Below are 23,833 nucleotides of genomic sequence, written 5' to 3'. Positions count from 1 at the left end.
GAACAAACTCAGCTGGTACAGGTCAAGACTGGGTTCTTCAAAAGACCTCACAGGCCTCGGTCAGGTTTGCCTAAAAATCCTTTGCTGTTATAGTACTGGCTAACATGGGCATGGTTTTGTTGTTCTGGAGACACTTTTTTTCAAGGCAAGAACTCTAGTACAGCTGCAGTTAGAGGGGCAGAAAAAGCTATGATTTATTTCACATGGAGAATACAGACCAGGAAAAGCACTCCTTTGCTGGTACAGGCTGGAAGAGGCTGCTGGCACTAGCAGTTTCCAAGAGAAGAGCTCAAGCATCTCACCCTACTCAGTTCCAAGACAATGCCAAATAACACTGTCTCTATAAGAAAGAAAAGTGATGATGTGTGTCATAGCCCCCTGCTCTGGGTCATTATTTCACAGTCCTATTATGCCACCTTGCCAGCTCTCCCAGTGTTATCTTAACCCTTTTGATAACTGGTGTATTTTGTAGAATTTGCACTCCTGAAGCAGAAGGATGCTTTTACTTCTTGTTTCTGACCTGGTGGAGAAGCTGAAAAGAAAATGACTCCCTGGGAAGGGACCCATAGTCAAGAGTCGTGTACAGAAAACTCTGAATTTCAGTTTAAAGCAGAGAAACAAAAACCAAACCAAACCCCTGTGATTGTTCAGGGAGGACTGGAGTCAGGGTTTTTCCTGTAGGTGATGTCATCACCCAAAGGCCCTGGCCAGAGCTCTAGGTTCGGTGTGGTAGACACTGTTTGTGGATACGCTAATACAAAAGCAAGTGATTCGTTGCTGCACTACACTTCAGGGAGGCATGCTACAAAGGATGCTGACCCGTGTGCTGTGTGCCATGCGGTCCAGTGAAGGGTCACTGAATAGGAAGAGGGGAAACCCGGGCTTGGTCAATCATGCAATGGGCGACCTGTAGAAAGCTGCCTCTGCTCCCATCCTGGGTCTATTCTGACTATAGTTTTCCAGGCAGGGGCTGGCCCTGTGCAACATGCGGCAGCCCTTAGACCCCGCGGCAGCAGGAAGAGCCCATCTCAGAGCGTGGCGCTGCCACCCATCGCCGCCTTCTCTGCCTCCAAATGCCGGTGGTGCCAGCACACTCAAGTGCCTACCAGAGAAGTGCAGAATTCACTTAGCTGCGTAACTTCATGCTGGTCCCAGGCTGGTGCCTGCTGCTTATGTTGCACCGAGTCCCGGTGCAGCACATGAGCAGTTTCATTGAAGTGAGCAGTGTCTTCACTTCAACGGCCCACCCAGCCAGCTCCTTGGCTTCGCCAAGCAGCGGCAGCGAGAGCACGAACCCCGCAAGTGCCTCTGCCTGGCCCAGGCTGCAGAGTGCCGGCATCGAGGTAGTGCCAGCACCGGGAGCCGTAACCCATGCAGGTCCGGGGATGCTGCAGGCACCCGTGAGCAGCAGCAACACCTCCCAGCTGGACTCCCATGCCAGGCTCCAGCTGCTCCCCATGGCTCCGGGCAGGCTGCCCCCAGGCCCAGCATGCAGGCAGGGACAGAGCACAGGCAGAAGCCGTGGGTGGGAAGCCTGTGTGTGGGCAGCAAGCACAGCACAGCCCCAGTGCTGAGGCCCACAACATCCGAGGGCCTGGTTTGTGCTACCTGTGCTCCCTTCATTCACACTGTGTGGGGAGCGCAACCTCTGCGGAGACCGTCTTGCAGCCCACTGCAAATGCCCCCCCACTGTCATGGTGCCCATGCCAGGGTGAGCTCCTGCTGGGACCTCTGCTTTGGGAAATGGCAAACCTTGTTCAGATCTCTGCAGAGGAGGAGCAGAGGAGGCAGAGAGGTTGTCAAGTGAGGGCAGGCATTGGAGGAGGTGTTTGTAGTGTGGTAGCAGCCATCCTTGCAGGCAGAGCTCCTCCTCCGCTGTGCTGGTAGCATGTGGCCATGCCCACCAGGGGCAGAGGGGCCAGGGCTGACAACCAAGTGTGGGGGTGCAGATCAGACCACATGGATATCAGTGGCTGTGGCATTCCCTCTGTGGCCCCAAGGAGGCAGGAGTCTCCTCAGGCAAAGGCGTGACCTACTAACGAGGATGCCGTCCTTGCATCCATTATTCACCAGCCTCCAGGGTGACAGTGTCACTGTGTGTTAGCGCAGATCCGCCATCAATTATGCAGCGCTCTTATGGTTCAACGCCAGTCCACCCACGTGGGAAGACCAGGAATCCAGGGCAGGCAGAGCCAGGCCCTGCAAAGCCTAGCCAGCTGTGCCATCTGTGCCAGCCCCGGCTCTCTGGTCTTCCCTTGTTCCCCTTACGGGGAGCCTCACAGTGTGCCCAGACCCAGCATCTTGGTGACACAGCAGGGACGAGGTCTCCTCTCCCTGTAGCTCAGCCCTGCTGTGTAGGCTTAGGTCAAGGTCTTTGCTGTCCAGTGTGGGCTGTGGGGTGGCAGAGTGTTTTCCCTGGCACACGCTCAGCAGCACGCTGCATGGGGTTTGCATGTATGTACACACACCGCTCGGGTCATGAGAGTCTCTCTCCATCACAGTCATGCAGCACTTTATTTTCCATGGATCCTTGTCACAGGGCAAAGCTGGCTGTTTTAGAAGCAAGAGAGTCTGGGGTGAGACTCAGAAAGCAGTGTGATCCTCAGGTCTGGCCCCTGTGCGATGCACGGGCTCCTCCGAACCTAGCCTGTTTGACCCAGAGTAGCTGTTGACTTCATGAAGCCACTGGTCTACTTCCCTCCCCAGCCTTGTCCCTACCTTGGGTTGCGATAAGCTGTTGCAAAGGTGAATTACAGCAGACAAGATCTGCGCTGTGTTTAGTCAGGCTTTGGCTCCCAGCTGCAGCCCCTCTGCCTGCTTGCCTGACAAGACCTTTCTCCTTCCACTTCGTACCCTCTGCAGGTATTTATAGGCTGAGACCAAGTCGCCCCTTAACCTTCCCCTGGAGCTAAATGCTCTGAGCTCCCAACTCTCACTCTTTGATCATCCTTGGGGCTCTCTCCTCACTCCTTTCTTATAAAGAGGCTCAGGGCTCTGCTGTGACCCCGTGATGTCCTTTAGTACAAGCCCCCACCCAGAAACCCTCTTTCTTCTCTCTACCTCCTATTTAATTCTGCAGAGCAGGCAGAGGGAAGGGAATTTTTTCTGACAAGACTTGCTGTGAGAAGCACCTGAGGCAGGAGCAGGGAGAGATGCAGGTAAGACCTTCCACCCTCTGGGCTCCAGCTGTGCCACCTGCCAAAGAGCAATCCTTGGCGAGGCGCCGAGGTCCAGGGCATCCGAACCCTGCATCCCTGACCCACAAAATTCAACCGAGAGCCATATAATTTTGGAATCCTTCTGAAAGGAACAGATGGGGTGCAAATGGGGTACAGATGGACTCTTCCTGAAATCATGGGGACTCAAGGGTGTGCCTTGAAGTTCAGCTTTCCTGAATCAGGGCCAGTGAGAGAAGTCTCCACAAAGCCAGCCGGCTCCTGAATCGCACCCAGGGACGTGACCAGTAAAGCTGTGGTGTGGGCTCCAGTGAAGGACGTGGCTTTCCCATCCCATGCGGGCCCTTGCTGCATCCTGCAGAGCAAAGGCAGAGAGGTGAGGAGGTGTTGGCAAAGACCTGCACAGTCATCACAAGTGTGTGCTGGAGACAGACCTAAGAAAGCAGGGGAAGTGTCCCAGACTGTTTGGGCTAGTGTGCCCAAAGAAAGCAGGGGACTACATTTACATTTCAAAGCAGAACCTGTAAGAAAGAGTGGAATACCTGGGAAGAGACAGACACTGAATACATGCATGAGGGGTATGCTGTATGTGAGGGACGTGAAAAACATGCTATGGTCAAGGCAATCGGGACTCGTAGTAGAGATGATATCTTTTATATCATCTCTACTACGAGTCCTGATTGCTTTTTCCTCTAGACGGCTATAACCTGGACACCTGCTATGGTCAAGGCACCCAACAGGGAGAAGGGGTGCAGATTTGCCTATAAAAACTCAGAGAGAGATGAGGCCTGTGGGATCTTCTTGTCATCATCTATGAAGACCAATGGATCCTCCAGAAGGACTTTCTGAATACCTGGGTGAATCTGCCCTCAGGATTACGTACAATTTACACAAGGGTTTCTGTTGTCTTTTTGGTTTATTGCATTGCATTTTAAGCTGTATGTGCTGTCATTGTGTCTTACTGGGCTGTGTCTTACTGGGCAAAGTTTTTCTCTTGTTCTTTGTCCTGTGCTTGAAGTTGTAAATTGCTGCATTCAATACATGCTCTCTTCAGAGAATGAATTCAAGCATTTATGAATTCAGTGCCACTAACTAAAGTAACAAAGGTCTGCAGGGGCTGCTGAGCTGCCAGGGCTAGCCCACTTGTTTCTCTTGGAAGGGTGCACAGGGAGAGCTGGGTTCGAAGGGCTCTTGGTGGGAGCTCATCAGCCTGACAGGCAGCTCCCCCATGGGCTGCAGGCCTGGCCGGCCATTCCTGCAAGGCCCTGCTCTGCCAGGCAATGAAACAGCTCCTGGGTTAGTCCAATCTGTGCCCTAACTGGCCCTGTGTGCTTCCTTCTGCTGAAGACAGTGTATGATGTGCGGCGGTCAATGGAGGGCAAAGTCAGTCATCGTGTGCTACTGTCCCTGTCAGCACTGCTGGTCACCTACCTGAGCTGCTGCTAAGCCCAGTAGATGGGAAGGTGGCTGCAGAGGATGTTGATGGTGGTGCCCAGGGTAGAGCGATCGCCTGGGGGCATGGAGAAGCCCTCGTCCTGGCCTTCACCCTGTTTAGGAGTCAGGAACAAGCTGCTTTAGAGGCAGATTGGAACAGGTGACAAGCTGGAAGTGGGCCGACCACCCCCCTGACCGTGACCCCTTAGTAGCAGTTGTAGGCACTTCTGCTAATGTGAGCTGTTTTTCCACCCCTTCCAGCCCTGCTGTGAGAGTAGGGTTTCAGAGCTGGACAACCTTCCTGATACCAAAAGCTTACAACAAGGTCACCATGCTGGAAATGTGTCCTGCTGCAGCAGGCGGTTTGCACAGAGAGAGGGGAGCCATGTGGGTGAGCGGTTCAGGCCTTGGGGCTCAGCTTCTGCTGCCTGGAGGCTCTTTGGCTTAATGGCAAAAGCAGGGGAGGAGGAGGCGGTGCTCCTGGATTCTGCACGTACCCCTGACCCAACTTGCTTTGTGCAGCATTTAACCTGCATGCAATTCAGGTCTCTCGTGAGGATTAGTCTGTGTTCAGCAAAGGGGCCTCTGTACGCTCGAGGGGCATTGCAAGGAAGTTGGGGCCAGCTGGACCCACAAGGAGCCTGAGCCTGTGTTTGCATGGGTACAGAGGGATTATATAGACCCATGGCCAGCCCTTCAGGCAGACGGGCATTAGCCCATTGGATCTTGCACTGGTGGCTGCCAGCAAAACTGCAACACATGCATGAATCTGGGCACCATCCCTGAAAGGTCTGATGCTGGGAGTCTGCACAGCCTCCTGTTTCATTACCTTTGCTGATGGCTTTTACCTACTGTGTCCCCTCTGGACCCTGTATTCCAGATGGCATGAGAGCCATCTCCCCTCCATGCCCAGCCTCCCCCAGGCTGCATGGGTCTAGCTGGGTGCTCACCTGGTGATACTGGAATGCCTTGGTGATGGCGTCCAGGCCCTGGATGTTGTCCTTGTCCATCCTGGTGACATAGCAGGCTTGGCCCAGCCAGGATCTATAGCCAATGAGCAGCTATTTGCAGACAGAGCACATGCTGGTTTAACCCCGGTTTCCCCTTACCTGGCTCATACTCACTGGAGCTGCATGGCTGCCTTTGATCGCACAGCCTCTTTTGCCTCCCCTAACATTGCTCCTCCATGCCCCTCTTGTTCCCTGGCTGTAACATGCAGCCCACGAGACTTTTCACTCCTCTGTGGGCCTGTCCTTCAGTGACTGCAAAGCCACTGGCGGAGATGGGCTGGCCCCCTCTCCCAGCTTGGGGCACTGGGTCCATATGACCCACTTGCCTGCCTTCACAAAGGCTTGGTTTTGTGGATTAAGTCTTTGCAAACACAGACCCTGACTGCTCACCTCCCTGCCCCTTCCCCAGCTCCCTCTCTCTTGCTGCCAGAGGCAGCACAGCATCCTTCACCCTGCCCCATCCAGCCCATCTCCAGGGCTGGAGCTCCTCTTTGCTTGCATGGGGGTTGGTGACTGACTGGTAGGGGGTGGGGGACGGACTGCTGTTAGGAGCTCCCAGGTACTGACAGCTCCTGAGGCAGGTCAGTGTGCTTGGCCAGGCCAGTGCCCAAGCACCCTGCTTACCTTGCTGTAGTCGTATACAGCCGTGGCAGGGTTGTTGGCTCCTGCATTGAGGTGGAAAGTCGCTGCCTCTTCTTCCCATGCCCTGGCAGACCACGATGCTTCCCCTTCCAGTGCCTTGGCCGTCATCTGCAGAACCTGGGGGGAGCATGGAGGTAAGGAGCAGGGCAAAACATGGTGGGGCACCTTTTCCCCAGCAGCAGGAAAAGCCAAGTGGCTCCGCTGTGCCTGCCCACAGACCAGACCCAGGGCTGTAGCCGCGTCTGCTCAGAGATGTCTGGAGCAGCCCACGGACACTTTGGAGGGCTCTTCCTTCCTCTCTGCCTTCTCACAGCTGTATCTTCTCCTCCCTGCCAAGTTTAAGGTCCCTGTATCCCACCCAGTGCTGGAAGGGGGAGTTTATCTGAGAGTGGCTGCTTGTTTTTTCCTGGTGTCAATGTGACAGAGCCAGGCCCCCCCTTCCCACAGAGGGAGAGACTGGAGCTGGGCTCTGGCCTGTGGCATGGTTTGTTACTAGTTCTTTGAAGGGCCATCTCCTGTCTCCTGGCCCCTGGTATTGCTGATTCCCAGCTGTGCTCTGTCCTCGCTGCCCCATCCCTCTCTCATCCTCTGCTGATGTCACTAGTCCCCTCTGCATCTAGGTGTGCCCTCAGTACCCACACACAGCTGCTCTGGCCCCGCAGCTCAGCTCCATTTGTGCCAGAGGCTAATATGCAGGCAGGGTGACAGCATTGCCTGCCACTCATATAAGTCCCACTTTGTATGTGCACGAGGCTGCCAGGGTGACTGGTTGCATTGGCACATGAATTTAGCTGTCCCTGTGTACTGCTGTGTGTGACTGCATGCCCCTGGCAACTGGGTGCCTCCCCCTTGACTTACAGCCTCAGAGTGCTCCTGGGTGATGTGCAGCCCCAGCAGCAGGGCCCCCACGATAACCAGCACGACCAGCACGACGATCACCACGATGATCAGGATCCTCTTGAGGTGCAGGGAGTGGCCGATGAGCTTGGGGAGGCTGCAGAGCAGCCGCGGCAGGAAGCACAGGTAGCGCAAGCAGCACCCGCACCCAAGTTGGCAGCAGCACTCGCGCCCGGGGCAGGCACTGCAGCAGGTAGTGCAGCCAGGACAGCCATCCCCGCAGCCCATGCAGGAGAAACAGTCACCACAGCTAGGACAGGTGGGGATGCTGGGGATGGGGATGGGGCTGGGGCTGGGACAGGGGCAGCAGCTGGAGCAACAGCTGGGGCAGCAGTCAGCACAGCTGGGGCAGCAGCAGCAGCAGTCTGGGCTGCAGCAGCTGGCATCACAACAATCCAGCTCCGACTCCAGGGCATCATACCCCTGTGGAGACAAGCCAAGGCGGACCCCCATGAAGAAGGGAGGAGGTTACAGGGATGGGAAGGAGGTGGGAGGAGGAGAAAGGCATGCAGGGAGAGAGACCAGGGGCACGATGGGCAGGGCCTTGTCCTCCCACTCCTCATATCCCTAGGTGTTGTGCACAGCAGCAAGCTGGGTCACAGCCCAGGGGCTGTGCAGGCTGGGGCCATGCAGGCTGGAGACCTGGCTGATAGCCTCACCCAGCCTGGGGAATGCTGGCTGGGTTGGAGGGCCGTAGCTCTCTCTCCCTCTGCCAGTCACCATCAGGTTTTTCAGATGGACCTGCTGGGTTTTGGAGGGGCTCTGTCAGTGGCTCTCGGCCCAGATGGGCTCTGCGGCTCAGCTGGCATTGGAAGAACAGGAGGGGATGGGAGAAACAGTAGCCATGGATGTATATGCTGGTACATGCCTGCAGATGTGCACGCAGAGGTGGCCACACAGGCATAGACACAGCTACAGGGGACAGGAGAGCTTTTCTGTCCCCTTTGGCCACAAGAAGAGGGGTGAGACTGAGTCTTACCAGTGGGTCCTCAGCCAGAGCCTCCTTCATGCTGATTTCCATCTTGCCCCTCCTCTTGCTGGACCAGGCTGTCCCTTGGGCATCCCAACAGCAGGGAAGGACTTATATAGAGGGTTGTGCAGGGGTGGGAAGTGAGGGGAGAGCTCTCCAGCCCCCTTGAAGGCCCTTTCAGCCCCAGCTCAGGCATTTGCTTCACTCCTCTCTTGTTTGCCCACCTGCTTGCCCAGAGCCAAGTCCCAGATAAGCCCCTCGGAGCAGGTCCATCAAGAGTCCCTAAGGGCTCTTGTCTTAGGGCACATGGGGCTCTTGTTGCCCTGAGAGCTGCCCCTTCCGGGGGGCTGATGGCCAAAGCAAACCAGCTCAGGCGGGCCATGACTTTCAAGCTGAAGTGTCCCAGAAGCCAGCTCTGGCTCATTGCCCTAGCCTCTCAGCCTGCTCTACTGCCTGGAAGTGCTTCAAAGACAAAGCCCCAATTCAAACTTTCTTTAAACCCCACCAGTCTGAGAGCTCCCAGGCCACAGCAGAGATGGGGGGGGGGGGGGGGGGGGGGCAGGGGGAGGCAGGGAGAGCATATTCAGAAAGAGCCTGAACTCGTGTCGTTTCCAACCTGTTGCCCAATCTCTCCAATGCTGGGACCTGCCAGGAAGGGGTGCACTGCTGTATCTCTGTGCTGGTACCATTCCTGGCTATAAGGTCAGGGGCAACATGGACAGCTCAAAGGGCTGGAAGGGGCTGGAGATAGGAAGAAGGACAAGTCTGGCTGGGACTTGCAGCTGGGTGAGGCTGCCTGCTCAGAGAGGGGTGCCTGGGGGAAGCACCCCTGCAGTGGAGCAGAATGAGGCTGGGGTCCCACGAGAGCCTTGCTGATGTGGGGCATAGGCTTAGTGCTGGCCTTGCATGGGGGAGCATTCACTCACTGGTGCACATGGGGCATTGCAGCAGAACACAGCAGGGCTGGGAGGGACGCCAGCAGCTCATCTCTTCTGGCCCCTGCTCCCTGTCTAGACCAGCCCAGATAAATGCATGTCCCAGTCAGATAAATGCAGGCCCGTGTTCACAACCTTCCAGTGGTGGGGACCCAGCAGCTTAAGCCTTGCCAAGCCATCAGGATGGTGTCCTGGCCCTGCTGGAGCCCATGGCAAAGCTCCTATAGACAACACAGGGCAAAGTTCCCACCAGAGCCTCCCCCAACCTTACTGCTGCCCTTGCCCCCACTGCTGGGTCTACATCTGTCCGTCTGTCTGCATGTCCCACCCCTCTGTTCTTCTGTCTAGCCCTGTGTGCACCTTTTTTGTGTTCAGCCGCTGTTTGATATAATGTTCCCATCTTGCTGCTCTTCATGGTGGTCCCAGCACTCTTCTCTCATTGCACTGGTAGCAGCCAGCAAAACCTCAGTGGAGGATGGAGCCTCTGGCACCTCTCTCATGCCAGGACAAACCTCTGCTGGGGTGGGATTTTGCATTGTTAAAACGGTTGTTGCCTTCCTGTGGGGTTTGTCAGCCAGTTTGGTTCAGACTGGCCCTGGCATTGGCAGAGGGCTTAGAGGACAGAAAGTGTGTGTCTGGATTAGCATATGCTGTATAGGTGAAGACCAGGGTCTTTTGGGTAGAGGTGTCTGTGCATGGGTTTACTGGGTTGCTTGGCGCACCTGGGTGCTTAATGCCAGTCTGGTGGTGGAGAGATCATTTCAAGATGAAGGTCATCTTGACCCCAGTGAAGGTCAGACTGAGGATTTGCCTTGCTGCCCCTAGGAGCTGGTTCCCTGGAGCTGGTTCCTTGGCTGAGCTGATGGGGAACATATTCTCCCAGGTCTCTCACACTGCCCCAGGATCTGTGATCTGCTGGTTTGGTTTTCTGCATGGGGAAATTTTGGTCTTTGCCATTGCCAGAGCATGTATTGCCTGCTTCAGGGCTCAGGACTGAAGCTTAACCTAGCAAGGGCAGCTGCTTGGGAGCCAGTGCAGGGACATGAGCACAGGCCTGGGGTGCTTGCACAAGTCTGAGTCTTGGAGCAGGCAGGCAGCTCCACTCTGTACCAGCTGGAGCCTGGGCATCCTCTATTTTGCTTCTCTCTCCCTGGGGTACAGCTTGACCTGGCTGCCCTTCCTGCGAGACCAGCTCTTGAATGCAGTCCGACACCAGACCTTGAGCTAGCCGGCAGCTCCAAGTGTCCTGAGGCATGGGTATTCCCAGCTGTCTGCAGGGACCTGGAGAAACAAGGAAACATGGCACGTTCCTCCCCCACAAGGTACCAGGCCCCTCGCTAGGCACCTGGGTCTTTGCTCCCTGCCAGCAGCTCTATTCACTAGGCTTTGTCTGGTCAAGTGGGTGCCCTCCAGGGGAAGGTTTCTTTGCATCCGTACCCCTACTCTGCACAATATGTTTCTTTGGTGCTGTGTGGGGAGGAGACCAATGTTTAAGCACCTCTTGGGGATGTTTCCTCTTAAACACTTCATGTCGGTGAGTGGCCTTCTTTAGAAGCATTCTCAGCTCCTTGCATTGCACAGAGCCCTTCCCAGATGTCTCCAGCTCACCACCCTCAGCCTCCCTCCCTTGCTCTGAGAGCATGCTCTTGTTCAGCTCACATGCTTGTCACCAGCACCAAGTGGGTAACACCAAGACCAGAGACTTCAAAGGATGGAGTGGAGACAGGCACGTAGGCTTATCGGTGGCTCACTGTTGCAACACACTGGCATGTGGCTTGGCCCGGTGTTCCCAGGGCAGGGGCTGGTTCATTACATCTTTATGGTGGCAACTAGGGCCTCCATCCACCGGCTATTTCCAAGCCTTGAACATTTGCTGCCAGCCAGTGAGCTCTTGCATATAATTTGCTGGTCACTGCATGCTTAGGCAATCCCATAGTAATGAATCAAGGGCTTGGACCCCACTTCCTGGGGATATCTGCCAGCTTTTAGGGGACAGTGACTGGACTGGCCAGACTGCTCCTGACTTTGCTGGTGCTGGATCTCAGCTGCTCCTACTACATGCTATAGCAGCAAGTTTCAGGTCAGGTGAAAATGTTGCCCTGTCTAGTTGTTGCTTATTCTCTGGGAGAGTTGGTATGGGGCTGGAGTGTTGGATCCAAACTTTCCCTGTGTTCAGGGATGTTCAGATCCAGGGGGTTTTTTCAACTTGGTTAATAAACAAGGAACAGCAAAGGCCTGGCTGAAGAGTTGGGAGTCTGGGAGATGCCAGAGTGCCCTGTGTATCATGGTCCCTCTTATTCAGCACCTGTTTTGGGATCACTTTCACCTGCGGCTGTGGCAGTAGGGCACTTGATCCCCATCTCCCCAGCTCAGCAACTTGAGCCCCTGCTGATGGCATCAGGCTTCTCGGATGCTGCATTAGGAGGCTGAAGTGAGCAGTAATGAAAGCAGGTGCTGAGTTACAGGGGTCACACTGCTGCGCCTGCTAAGGTGAGGTGCCTGCTTCTGATAGCAGTGCCTGCTGGTGCCGAGCAAGGCAGCCCCTTCCTGAATCATGGCCCCGAGTGTGTGCTTGTTTGTCTCCTTTGTCCCTGGCAGCAGGAGATTTTCTCCCTGTTGGCTGAGGACAGTGACAGGGTTTGTCTGCACTGCAGTGAGGGCTGTGCGTCTAACCCCCGCAGACAGCTCTGTAAAACTCAGCCCAGGGCTTAGTACTGGTTGTACTTCATTTGGCCCTTGCATTCCTCCAGCTAGAGCTTTGCTGTGTTAACTGGAGTCATTTAGTGGGGCCTGGCTGCACTGAAAGCTGCCTGGACCAGAACTAGGCACCACTTATGTGACTGACTCTTTTCAGGCTTTGGGGTGAGTTGTGTTCTGTGGGAGCAAAGTGAATTCAAACACTGTAGCCAGGGCACGTGCTGGAGTAGTGCCTCAATGCTCCAAGTCAGGACTGCTGTGGTAGGTGCTGTACAAAACACTGTGATCCCATACACGTACCTATCTATGGTACCTAATGCAGCAGGGTCCCCATAATCCCTCCTTAGAGGATGCATGGTCTCCCAAGACAAAGGGCAGGAGATGAAACAGAGGCAAAGTGCTTTACCCAAGATCTGAGAGTATGCCAGAGGCAGAGCCAGGAAGGGAACTCAGGTTTCCTGATTACTGGCCGTATCCATCAGACTAGGCTGTTGATTACATGTGACACGGCCATGCAGTCCTACTACGTGAATGCATATGGGCCTTGGTATGGCGCCGAGCAAGTTCACTTAAACAAGTGCTGCCTGGGGGTGTCTGGAAGAGAAGGGCAAATCCCCAGACCACTTGATGAAGAGAATGAAGGAAGCAGAAGTTTGGTTTCATGGCGCTTTTTATTTTCAAACAGAAGCATCAGTTCATAAGCAAACAGTCCCCTCTCTTTGCATTGCAAGCTCCCCCCTGGAAGCCCAGCTGCTAGGAATCACAGCAGATCAACTGCTTCGCAGTGCTTAGAGCAACGGCAATCCGGTGGCTGCTAGTGCCCAGCCCCAGCAGGCAGTGGGCTGTGCCACCATGTGATTGCATGCCAAACGTAGCCGTCAGAGCAGAAGAGAAACCTGGAGCTGCAGGTAGGCAGGAAGCGGCAAGGGCATCACCCCTCTTTTTGGGGCACTGGTTGGGACCTCGACGGTGCCTGTAAGGTGAGCATAGGAGCGTGAGAAGCCATGCCTGTATGTACCATGGCCACAAAGAAACCCCTAGAGCAGTGGTTCTCTACCTTTTTAGACTCTAGGCAAGGCACCCCATGTTAGAATCAGGGCACCCCTTAGAGGATGCCCGCTCTTCGTTTTCACTTGCTTTTTGACTACTACAGAAAAATAATAGAGCGAAGAACTCAGAAAGACCACAGCAGGTCAGAACTTATTTAACACAGTGAATATTTATTCGAAATTGCTGGGTTTATCGCATGACTCGTGTGCACATCTAATAGTGATAATATTGTGTGGCATCCCTGAAAGGATTTCAAGGCACCCCAGGGTCCTCACCACCCTGGTTGAGAATCACTGCTCTAGAGACAGAAAGGTCTGCTTTGGGCAGGTTTCTGTCTTAGTGTTTATTACTCAGTTTGTGGTAGCAAGGTCCCAGCTGAGACAGGGTACCCCACTGAGTGGGGTGCGGTACAGTGCAGCACAGCCCCTGCCTCGGGAGCTTTTACTCTTAATAGACAAGGCAGATGAAAGAGCCCATGGCAGAGCAGGCTGGCGCTGAGCAGGCGGGTTGCTGGGCTTTTTATCAGTTACATAGAGACACACATTCAACTTGCTCCTTGCTGGCTCAATGCTGGAAGCTGAATGGTCAGGATGGGATTTGCTTGTGGCCAGGCTGGGGTTGGGTCGAGGGCTTGTTGCTTTTCCAGCTGGAGTGGGGGTATGTGCTGAAAAGGGAGGAAGTATGCTGCCAGCAGTGCTGCTCGTCCAGCTCCTGGGCAAACCCAGTGCCCCTCTTCACTGTGCTCACCCACCTGAGCAGCTGCTAGGCCCAGTAGATGGGAACATTGCTGCAGAGGATGTTGACAGTGGTGCCTAAAATAGAGCGGTCAGCCAGAGGCACAGGGAAGCCCTTGCTCTCCTTTTCCTTGCCCTGCTTGAGCTGCAACAAGAAATAATAAAATCAGATGCATGTGGTTTCCCACCCATCAGTGGCACGGTGAGTTAGAGCCAGGCCTGGGGGCTACAACTCCTGGATGCAGCCAGGTCCAAACTGTGTGCTCAGGTCAGCTTTTCCTCTGGGGAATACAATGCCCATGATGCTCTAAGGTGTCCTCCACGACCACCGCACTGCATTAGCAATGCTCCCCCAGTGCAAACACTGCTTTGCCATCATATTGAGCTTGCACGCATGTTGGAGGGGCAGCGTTGTCCAGTAGTGGGGCCAGGGTGAAGGCTTCTGGGTCATTTCCCCGCTAGCCATTTTTTTGACAGGTGACCTTGGTGAAGTAATTTTCCACCTCGGCTTCCAGTTTGCCTATTAGGAAAATGAATAGCTTCCCTCTGCTCTGCATGAGTGTGGGGCTGGATCGATTACCTTGGCACAGCCCTCCGAGAGCCCTGGACAGGTGCCACTGCACAAAAGCAGCTTATGTCGTGCGTGCAGCCCCATATGGCTGCATCCAAGCCCTGTCTGTGGGGGTGGGCAGAGGGCTCTTGAGCTGCCCCGCAAGCTGCTCGGGGCCTGGGCTGCCTGGACAGGGGCAGCCGGAATCCTCTGAATAGCCATGCAGCAGTGGAGTTGTGGGCCCCCCACGTAGCCTGTTGCCTGCAAAGCTGGGTCCTGTATCCAGGACCCTGTTCCTCCCAAGGCAAGTGAACCAGGACTGTGCAGCTTGCCATCTCCCAAGTAACCAAAGAACATCCTGCATCCTCTGCAATGTGTTGGTCTTTCCTGGGGTCCTACCCTTAAGAGCCATCTGCCCTGTGCTCCCCTCCATACCCAGTAGGCCCACTTGGGTGCTCACCTGGTGATACTGGAATGCCTTGGTGATGGCGTCCAGGCCCTGGATGTTGTCCTTGTCCATCCTGGTGATGTAGCAGGCTTGGGCCAGCCAGGATCTGTAGCTGATGATCAGCTGTTTGCAGACAGAGCACATGTTGGCTTCAGCCCTGGTTTCCTTCATGGCAGCACCTCACTTGTGCTTACCAGAGCTGCATGGCTGCTTCCAATGCTGCAGCCCCTTCCACCTTTTGGCATGCACATTGCCCATCTGTACCTTGTTTCCTGCCTGCCACACATAGCCTACAAGTCCCTTACCCCTTCCATAGGCCTGTCCTTACCCTAACTCTTGCCCTTTCATTTGGACCAAAGGTGCACCTCCCTGTCTCTCTGCTGATCACACAACACTGAGCAGTATTATCTTGCACTCTCTTCCCCTGATGAGCAGTTTCTCCACATCCATCTTGGACTCCTTTGCTCAGTACTTCCAAGAGGCCCGTGGAGAGACAGCATTTGACATCAGCTTAGTGCTGGCCCCAAGCCACAGAACCCAGAGATCCAGGGGCAAGGGCATATTTACATCTGGGGGCTGTGGACTGAGCCTGTTAATGAAACACCAGCACTGTCTCAGTTCGGTCTTCATTCAGCATCAGCACCTTGACTTGTGAGATCAGGGCATAGCATGGGCCCCTGGGTTGCAATCCACCTCAGTCTGACCTACCAGCTCCCACCCAGGCCCAGCTGCTTACTTTGTTGTAGTCGTACACGACCATGGCAGAAGAGTTGATGCCTTCCTTGACATAGAAAGTCCCTGCTCGTTCCTTCCTGCTCATGGAGAGCTGCTGTGGGGACTCCTCCCCATCCCGGCCCTGGATGGTCATTCGCAACACCTGGAAGCCAAGAAAATCTTCAGAGTCAGGTCTGACTGGAGCTGGGAGACAGGTGGTCTGAAGCAGGACAGGCAATGGTGCATCAGATGCTTGCTTCCATTGCTTGAGGAGGCACCTGCAGTGTCTCCCCCCATCAGTCCTGCCAGCTTCATGCAAGCGGAGACATTAGCAAACCGGGCCCTTAGGTTGGCACAGCGTCCAGCGTCAGTTGTTGCTAAGATGTTTCTGGGTTTTTTGGTTTCTTTGCTGGCCTTGCTAATCAAGCCCCATTCCTCTAACATCCTGCCACAAACCCCATTTGCACTTGCCCACAGCTCCACCTACTCTCTTTGTATACCTGTGTACATGGCAGAGCAGCCCCTTCGGCCACCCCCAAGCACTAGCACAGTGATGCATATGTCTTTGCATGTGGGTAATGCCCCACTTACCGTTTCTGTGTGCTTCTCAGTGATGTGCAAGCCCAGCAGGAGGAAGCCCACGACCACCACAACCAGGAGCACGAGCACCACCACAACAATCAGGAGACACTTGACCTGGTGGGGAATGCAGGGAAGCCGAGGGGAGGCTGTGTACCTCTGGGGGAGCACAAGAGGAGAGAAGGTTAGCACTAGACATGAGAGGAACCAGGGTATGATCGCAGGAGATGGTCCTGGGTCAGGGGTTGATTCATCAAGGGTAAGGGTGTGAGGATGCTCCTTACCGGAGGCGCCTCTACCAGAGCCTCCTTGCTGCTAATGTCCATCTTTCCCCTTGTCCTGTAGTCTTCAGTTTTTCCAGTGTCCTGCCAGCTTGTGGAGAGCCTGTGGGTGGCGAGAGGCTTATATAGCGGATGCTGAGGAGCTGGAGAAGAGAGCGGCGCTGGGACTCTCCAGGTTCTCTGGCTCCAGGTCAGGAGTTCTTGCAGGCTATGTTTGCTCGGGGCCCTTCAGAGCCGGCTCCCAGATAAGCCCCTGGGAACCTGTTGGCTGAGAGTCTCTGAGGACTCTTGGCCCTGGGGGCACTTGTACACGTTACGATTGGCTCCATGCTCTTTCTTGCCCCAGAAGATGTACTTGCAAGGGATATGAGGGCCAAAGCAAACCCACTCTGAGAGCCTGGTGCTGCCCTTGGGGTTGGAGTATTCCAGCCTGTCAGTATGGCCTGACTCGGCACCCCAGGTCTCCCAGCCATCTTGGGCACCTGCAGGTGCTTCAGCTATTCAAAGGAAAAGCTGAAAATTAAGGGCCTTCCAGGCTGTGCAGATCCAAGCTCAGGTTCCCACTGCTTGCTGACTGGCCTGGCCTGGGCGCTTCCCAACGTGCCAGCTGTCCCGAAGTGACGTCTGACCTCACTGCTAGGTGCCAGCCAGCCTGTAGCCCAGCTCAAGGCTGCTCAGACCTTCACCTGCCTGCATTGCCTCCGACCCCACCTGCAGCTGCCTGTGAACCTTGGGAAGGAACAAAGAGGGACTGTGGTTGCGGCACGCTGTCTGCAACCTGTAAGCTGCTCAGCCTGAAGGCCCAGAGTCTGCACGGAGCAGAGGCTAGGTGTTTGAGCCCAGGCAGCACTTTTCAGTCTTTGTGATGGCTTTGCAGACTCTGGGTGCGTGCCAGCCCCTTCAGTGGCCTGGGGTATTCTCCTTGCTCAGTACAGGATGTTCTGTGCCCAGTCTTCCTGCTTCCTTGCAAAGTGCCCACCCTGGAGAAATCTGGATAGAGCAGAGCCCCATGCCAAACACATGAAACTGCCTGGATCAACTGGACTTCAGTGTTTCAGTGAAGCCCTGAGGGGGCTTCTAGCTGGCAGCTCCCTCTGCCCATCTCCCCTCTCCACCCGGGATCTAAGGGAAGACCCCCCAGGCTGGTATGCGGCTGCTCCCCCCTTGCTCTGCCTTTGTTAAGCCCTGTGGTTCTTGTTTATTTGCTGCCAGCATCTCAGCCTCGCTGCCCAGCTGCAGCGGGTAAGAATGCCCTCTATAGAGCCATCACTCATTGTTGGCTGGGAGAGAGCGGTGCCTGGGACGGCAGCTGAGACCCAGTTTTTGACTCATAAATTAGCCAGGAGCAGCTCCAGTATGGCTCTCCAGGGACAGGTCAGATAGGATGGGGGTGGGACAGTTAGGATGCAGGGGGCAAAGGGGAAGACTGGGGCTCTTGGTAGGGCACTGCAGACCCCAGTACCCAGAGGGGTGTGAAAGAATCAGGCTGGGGGCTCAGGCCAGGCTACAACTCTTGTGTCAAGCAGATGCAAACTCCCCTGCAATGATCTCAAACACATGTATGTGCATCGGTGTTCATGCACGCATATCTGGGGCATAGGCAGCCTGTGCACATACTAGCCAGGCAGTCGCACATCAACTCCCCAGCCCTCAGGAACCCAGCCCTCTGCAGCTCATGCTCATGCTCACATGCACGCACAGCCTTGCACTCAGGCTCATACATTGCGTGCCATCCACACTGCCTGTGCCTTACATATACACACAACCTGCACAAGTGTTGTCACACTCACACGCATGCATGTGTGCATTCCAGTATGCAGAATTGGCACGTGGAGACCCAAGCACAGGTCTGTCCAGTACACAAGCACCATGATGCCTGTCTGCACAGGAGCCCATGCATTATGTACACACATTCCTCCTGGCATGTGCGTTATTGTACAGAATACATACACAACACACCTGCTCATGCACTGTTGTATGCTTTATGTGTGCACACACATGTACATTGTTGCCTGCTATATGCACGCGTACGTAATATGTCCACACGCTCCCACCTGCACATGTCTTTGCCCAGAATATATACAAGACCCTAATACCTGCAGGCATGTGATTGTGTGAAGTCTGCACACATACAGACACAGACACAGACACAGACACAGACATATGGCTGCACACTGCATGTACATACATCCACATACATTTAGTTGCCTGGAGTTTCCACACACCTATGCATGTTCACTATTGCACATGTGTGCATGTGTATGGGCACACACACAGTCTCCCATGAACCAGATAGGAGCCCTTAGCAGTGAGATCACTTGGACGAATCATCCAGCAGCGGATATCTTCCATCCCCCTCCCACCCCGCTCCTCCAGTAGTCGAGTGTGGTGCTCTGCAGAGCAGCATGATGGACTGTGGCATCCTTCCTGCCAGGATTGCTTCAGCTGAATATTAAAGTCACTCGGAGGGCTCAGGCTCAGCAGGAGGGAGGGAGGAAGGGAGGGAGGCACAGAAAGCCTGCACACTGCAGCTGCTGGGCTGAGGAGCAGAGCCCGGAGAGGTGGGGAGGATTACACAGCAGGTTTGCGGGGAGCAGGAGCCCCAGCCCAAGGGGGGAGCCTTCTTCTGGAGGGGAGGAAGGCTGCTCCAGGGCAATGGCTGAGCTGCAGATAGGGAAAGTGGTGCCAAGGGGGCAAATCCTTGCCCTTCTACTCCTTGGCTTGGCCTGTCTTGGGCTGCCTGTGGGGGCTAAAAGGGGGCCCAAGCTACCCCCCTGCCCCCGGAGCTGCTCCTGCACCCGCGACACCGCCTTCTGTGTGGACTCCAAGGCAGTGCCTCGCAATCTGCCCCCCGAGGTCATTTCCCTGTGAGTATCACTGGGGCTGAGCGCTGGGTTGGGGGACAGGGTTGGGCACAGCGGGGGATCTCTGGGTTGGGGGCTGAGAGCCATGGGGTGGGCTGGATTGAACTTGAGATAAAAAAGCTGAGGGCCCTGGATGCCACTGTAGGGTCTCTGCTGCTTGGGGTGACGTCGGGATGGGGTTGTTGGGGCTTCGCTTGGGGATGACCCTCTGTGTGGGCAGCACGCAGTGTGTGCCTCACGTGGGCAGGACATAGGGGCTTGTTTGTGTCCAAAAGAACTCTGTGTGTGTGAACAGGAGCATCTCTCCGTGACCACACCAGGCGTCTTAGTGCAAGGTGTGTGTGTGCACGTGCGTGTGTGCACGCATTTCTCTTTGGTCATTTGAAGGGGCTGTGTGCGTCTCAGCGTGTGCATGTGTGCAGCTGTGTGTATGTGCACAACATCCATGTGACTCTTGAGAGCACACAGGATCTGTGCATATATGCAGGGCATGCATGTTGTCTAAGCATGTTATGTGCATATGTGTGCGTGTGTGTGTGCATGCATGTAAGCATGAAGATGTGAGTGAACAACATCTAAGTTAGGAAATTAGTATCTGTGCATCTGTCCTTGTAAAGTATTAGAGTGTGTGTGTGTGTGTGTGTGTGTGTGTGTGTGTGTGTGTGTGTGTGTGTGTGTGTGTGTGTGTACATGCTACCAGGACACACTTTCCCTAATGTGTTGCCATCTCAGGGGACACTTTTCAATGCAGAAAACAGGCAGAGGGTTCCTGTCACTGGTCTAGTTACTACAATAGACACAAAACCTTGCAATACACTTCTGATTCTTGCTGCCCTAGCAATCCCTGTGTGCGTGCATGTGCATGTACATGTGCACCAACCTTTGCCTAGTGATATCTCCTGACCTGAGCATAAATATTAGCTCACCCCATGGACTCTAACCTAATGTAATTTAGGAAGCAAGATGCTGAAGCTTGGCCTTTTAAGATTGCAGCCTGAGGGGCTCTGAAGTTGTGTGTGTGTGTGTGGAAGGAGGCATGTACTTGTGTTGGGCTTTTGGGCCTGTCTGCAGGCTGGCTGGTGACTGTGAGTTGGGTTTTGCCTGCTGCGTGCATTTGGTGACTGTGCTGGTGCGTTCATAGTGCACGCAGGTCCAATGTCCCCATCTGTTTTATCATGGGGGTGAGTGTATGTGGCATGTCCAATGTGTGTACAGGGGCCCTCAGTAGCAGAGGTGGAGTGCTCTGCCCTGTGCTAGGGCTCACGTCGCTCTCGTGGGACCAGGAGCCCTGAAGTGCTCCTGAGTCCTGCCACTCCGGGGTCCTTCTCACCTTGACCCCCATCCTGCCCAGATCCCAGTGGCCGGACATGTGTGTGGGTGCAGGGCATACCAGGTGGCACTCCCCTCTGAAAGCTTTTGAATGGCTTGGGATGCTCATGGGTGGGCCAAGCCACCAGCTCTGTGATGCCCCTTGCTGGGCCCAGGATGGGGAGCCTAGAGACAGTGGGGAGTGGGGTCCCACAGGGTTCGGTCCTTGGACTGATACTCTTTAATGTCTTCATCAGTGACTTGGACGAGGAAGTGAAATGTACTCTGTCCAAGTTTGCAGATGACACAAAGTTATGGGGAGAAGTGGACATGCCGGAGGGCAGGGAACAACTACAAGCAGACCTGGACAGGTTGGACAAACGGGCAGAAAACAACAGAATGCAGTTCAACAAGGAGAAATGCAAAGTGCTGCACCTAAGGAGGAAAAATGTCCGGCACACCTACAGCCTAGGGAATGACCTGCTGGGTGGCACGGAAGTGGAAAGGGATCTTGGAGTCCTAGTGGACTCCACGATGAACATGAGTCGGCAGTGTGACGAAGCCATCAGAAAAGCCAATGGCACTTTATCGTGCATCAGCAGATGCATGACGAATAGGTCCAAGAAGGTGATACTTCCCCTCTATCGGGCGCTGGTCAGACCGCAGTTGGAGTACTGCGTGCAATTCTGGGCGCCGCACTTCAAGAGGGATGCAGATAACCTGGAGAGGGTTCAGAGAAGGGCCACTCTTATGGGTAAGGGCCTACAGACCAAGCCCTACGAGGAGAGACTACAGAAACTGGATCTATTCAGCCTCTGCAAGAGAAGGTTGAGAGGCGACCTTGTGGCTGCCTATAAGTTCATCACGGGGGCACAGAAGGGAATTGGGGAGGATTTATTCACCAAGGCGCCCGCGGGGGTTACAAGAAATAATGGCCACAAGCTAGCAGAGAGCAGATTTAGATTGGACATTAGGAAGAGCTTCTTCACAGTTCGAGTGGCCAAGGTCTGGAATGGGCTCCCAAGGGACGTGGTGCTCTCCCCTACCCTGGGGGTCTTCAAGAGGAGGTTAGATAGGCATCTAGCTGGGGTCATCTGAACCCAGCCCTCTTTCCTGCCTATGCAGGGGGTCGGACTCGATGATCTATTGAGGTCCCTTCTGACCCTAACATCTATGAATCTATGAATCTATGAATCCCTGCTAGGGCTTGCACTGCATCAGCAGCTCATGGACACTGGCATCACACCCCACCCTCATTTCCCATCACTGTCTGTTTGTTTCCAGTGCTCTGGCTGGTTGTCCAGGTGCCAGAGCACAGTAGCTCTCTGCAATGGGGGGCAGGCAGGCTATTGATTAGTTAAGTGGTTCCAGAGCTCCCCTTTGCCCCAGCCCTGATGGCTGTAATCACAGCAGAGGCAGAAGCAGAGAGCTCTTTAAATATACCTCTGCCACCAGAAAATGCAGTGCAGCTGCAGCCCTTCAGCTGTGGGTTGGCCTGTGCCAAGTTCCCAGACCAATCCCTCTGTAATGCCAAGGAGAGCAGGAGACTACAGGGAACAGCAGCCCTCAGACCCCAGGCTGGGGTAGTCAGAGCTCCCAGCCAGCCTGGAGGAACATCAGGCTGGGTGAGGGGCTGGGCGATGCTTATGCAGACAGGGAGCAGTGTCCTGCTCCCAGGAGGATGCTTGAGGTCTCAGAAAAGTTCAAACTCAAATGAAAAAATCCTGTCAGGTCAATGCAAGCACCCCGGTTCACTAAGCGGCTCCTGTTCACACACTCCGGCTTTCTCTCTCCTGACTTTGTATATAGCTGTCTGCCTGTCAGGCACCCGGGGCACAGGTGCATGTGAGCACTTCTAGTGCCCCTCCGGGAATGACCCTGAGGTTCTCTCTCCACAGGACCATGGTGAACGCGGCTTTCACGGAGGTCCCCGAAGCAGCCTTTGCCCACATCCCGCTCCTGCAGTTCCTGTATGTCTCTCCGTCTCCAGCAGCGCGGCCCTCCCAGTCCAGTGGGCTGGGGCTTGTCACCCCAACTGGCTTTCTGCAGGGGAGGAAGGCTTGGGGCCCTTCCCCAAACTGCTGGCAGTGCAGCACAAGCTAGGAAGGGTTTCTAGCCAGGAAGCCATGGAGATGGAGTATTTGAGCTCCACTGAAGTTCAGGGCTCTGTGGCCTGTGGTCCCTGGGTCCCTGATATGCTTGTGGTGTGGAGGAGTTGCCCTCCACCACCTTGGCCCAGGGCAAATCCCTGGGTGAGAGCTCCTGTGCCCCCAGCACCCTACTCCATGTCCTCCCAGGGCTATTGAACAGTAAGGATTCCTCTGTGCCACCGGTGGGTACTGCTGTGTCTAAGGAGCAGCCCCAGATCCCAGCCAAGGCGCCAGTCTGCATTGCTGCAGGGCTGAGAGCAGCCAGCATCCTCAGGGCAGCACCCAGCAACAGGAGGGGTTCCTCTTGGTCTGGCACCCCTGTCTCAGCCCACCCCCCAAATCCCCAGCACTAACCTCTTGCCTGCTCTTTGCAGCTTGCTGAACTCCAACAAGTTCACGCTGATTGGGGACAATGCTTTCACCGGCCTTTCGCACCTGCAGTACCTGTACGTGTTTCCCCTGCAGTCAGCTGGCATGGCAGGAAGGAGGGCTGGGGGTAGAAGGAGCTGGCAGGGAAGGAGTTGGACCTTTTTGGGGGGACAATAGGAGTGCAGGGGGGATGCAAGCCTTGTGAGGGTGGGGAAGGGGGTGCAGGCCCTAGTGAGTTCTCAGTGCTTCTTGCAAGCCCTGTGGAGTGAGCCCATGGGTGTGGCAATCCAGCCCTTGCAAGCTCCCTGTGCCTTGCAAACGTTGGGCGTTCTGCACCATCCAGGATGGGGTAGGGAGGCATTCAGGCCCCCTGGGGCTATGAGTACCCAGTGGCACAGGCCTCGCGGGTGTGACCCATGGCTCCGTCTGTCCCGGCAGGTTCATCGAGAACAACGACATCCGCTCGCTGTCCAAGTTCACCTTCCGGGGGCTGAAGTCCCTGACACACCTGTGAGTTATGCATGCGTGCAGAGGCTCAGGGCATCCAGGACTGTCACATGTGTATGAGGGCAGAGCATATTTCACTCTCTTGAGTCCCATGAGGAGCAGCCAGATTGGCATCTCTTTCAGGATTGTGGCCTCCAAATTCAGCCTGTAGGAGGAAGCAGGGATGGGGAGCGTGGGGATGGGGAACATGAGGATTTGCCTCTCGGGGGCAGTGCCAGTTTTGGGGCCTGCTCCATCTTCCCAGTTCCCCTTGGGAGGGCACTGCCCCTTTTCCAGGTCCTGGGGGCTTGTCCACATGACACAGCTGCTGCTACCATTGCTGTGCTGGCAGAGCCCTGAGGATGTGGGAACATGATGCATGCTGGTGAAGGGGTCTTCTGCTGGCCCAGTCACCAACAGCCCCAAACACCATTAGCTGCACAAGCAGCATCACTAAGTGCCTTGGTTCTGCTGTCCTAGTAATGTCAGCGAGGGCACATGGTCCCTGCACACCCCTAGAGGACACAACCGTGGTGCCC

The 23,833-nt window shown here is 55.2% G+C and overlaps 3 protein-coding genes across 4 annotated transcripts in view; 1 reads left to right on the top strand and 2 right to left on the bottom strand.

The window, feature by feature from the left end:
- Positions 1 to 3,321: 3,321 nt before the first annotated feature.
- LOC112551137 (pulmonary surfactant-associated protein C-like) lies at positions 3,322 to 7,130 on the bottom strand. The gene is made up of 5 exons (XM_025210381.1): positions 7,121 to 7,130; positions 6,245 to 6,379; positions 5,561 to 5,671; positions 4,608 to 4,723; positions 3,322 to 3,531 (listed from the first exon to the last, which is right to left on the bottom strand). The coding sequence occupies exons 2-4, from the start codon at positions 6,368 to 6,370 to the stop codon at positions 4,619 to 4,621; spliced, it is 342 nt and encodes a 113-aa protein (XP_025066166.1). The 5' UTR covers positions 6,371 to 6,379; positions 7,121 to 7,130; the 3' UTR covers positions 3,322 to 3,531; positions 4,608 to 4,618.
- A 5,293-nt stretch (positions 7,131 to 12,423) lies between these two features.
- The window catches only part of LOC102376385 (pulmonary surfactant-associated protein C), a 36,459-nt gene continuing 25,049 nt past the window's right edge, over positions 12,424 to 23,833 (bottom strand). The window contains exons 1-6 of one of the 2 annotated variants that reach the window (XM_014522385.2): positions 16,121 to 16,200; positions 15,849 to 15,995; positions 15,280 to 15,420; positions 14,556 to 14,666; positions 13,563 to 13,690; positions 12,424 to 12,734 (exon numbers count right to left, since the gene is read on the bottom strand). In XM_014522385.2, the coding sequence (XP_014377871.1) occupies positions 13,574 to 13,690; positions 14,556 to 14,666; positions 15,280 to 15,420; positions 15,849 to 15,995; positions 16,121 to 16,162 (558 nt within the window). In that variant the 5' untranslated portion in view covers positions 16,163 to 16,200 and the 3' untranslated portion in view covers positions 12,424 to 12,734; positions 13,563 to 13,573. Of the gene's footprint in view, positions 12,735 to 13,562; positions 13,691 to 14,555; positions 14,667 to 15,279; positions 15,421 to 15,848; positions 15,996 to 16,120; positions 16,201 to 23,833 lie in introns of those variants that run through there. The other variant, XM_025210380.1, reaches the window with a different exon arrangement.
- Positions 18,773 to 23,833, top strand: part of LGI3 (leucine rich repeat LGI family member 3) — an 8,191-nt gene continuing 3,130 nt past the window's right edge. The window contains exons 1-4 of the mRNA XM_006028923.3: positions 18,773 to 18,984; positions 22,188 to 22,259; positions 22,814 to 22,885; positions 23,247 to 23,318. Of these exons, the coding sequence (XP_006028985.1) occupies positions 18,773 to 18,984; positions 22,188 to 22,259; positions 22,814 to 22,885; positions 23,247 to 23,318 (428 nt within the window). The remainder of the gene's footprint in view (positions 18,985 to 22,187; positions 22,260 to 22,813; positions 22,886 to 23,246; positions 23,319 to 23,833) is intronic.

The sequence above is a fragment of the Alligator sinensis genome, unplaced genomic scaffold, assembly GCF_000455745.1.
Source record: "Alligator sinensis unplaced genomic scaffold, ASM45574v1 scaffold722_1, whole genome shotgun sequence".
Classification (NCBI taxonomy): Eukaryota; Metazoa; Chordata; order Crocodylia; family Alligatoridae; genus Alligator; species Alligator sinensis.
This window is presented reverse-complemented; position numbering and strand designations above follow the sequence as displayed.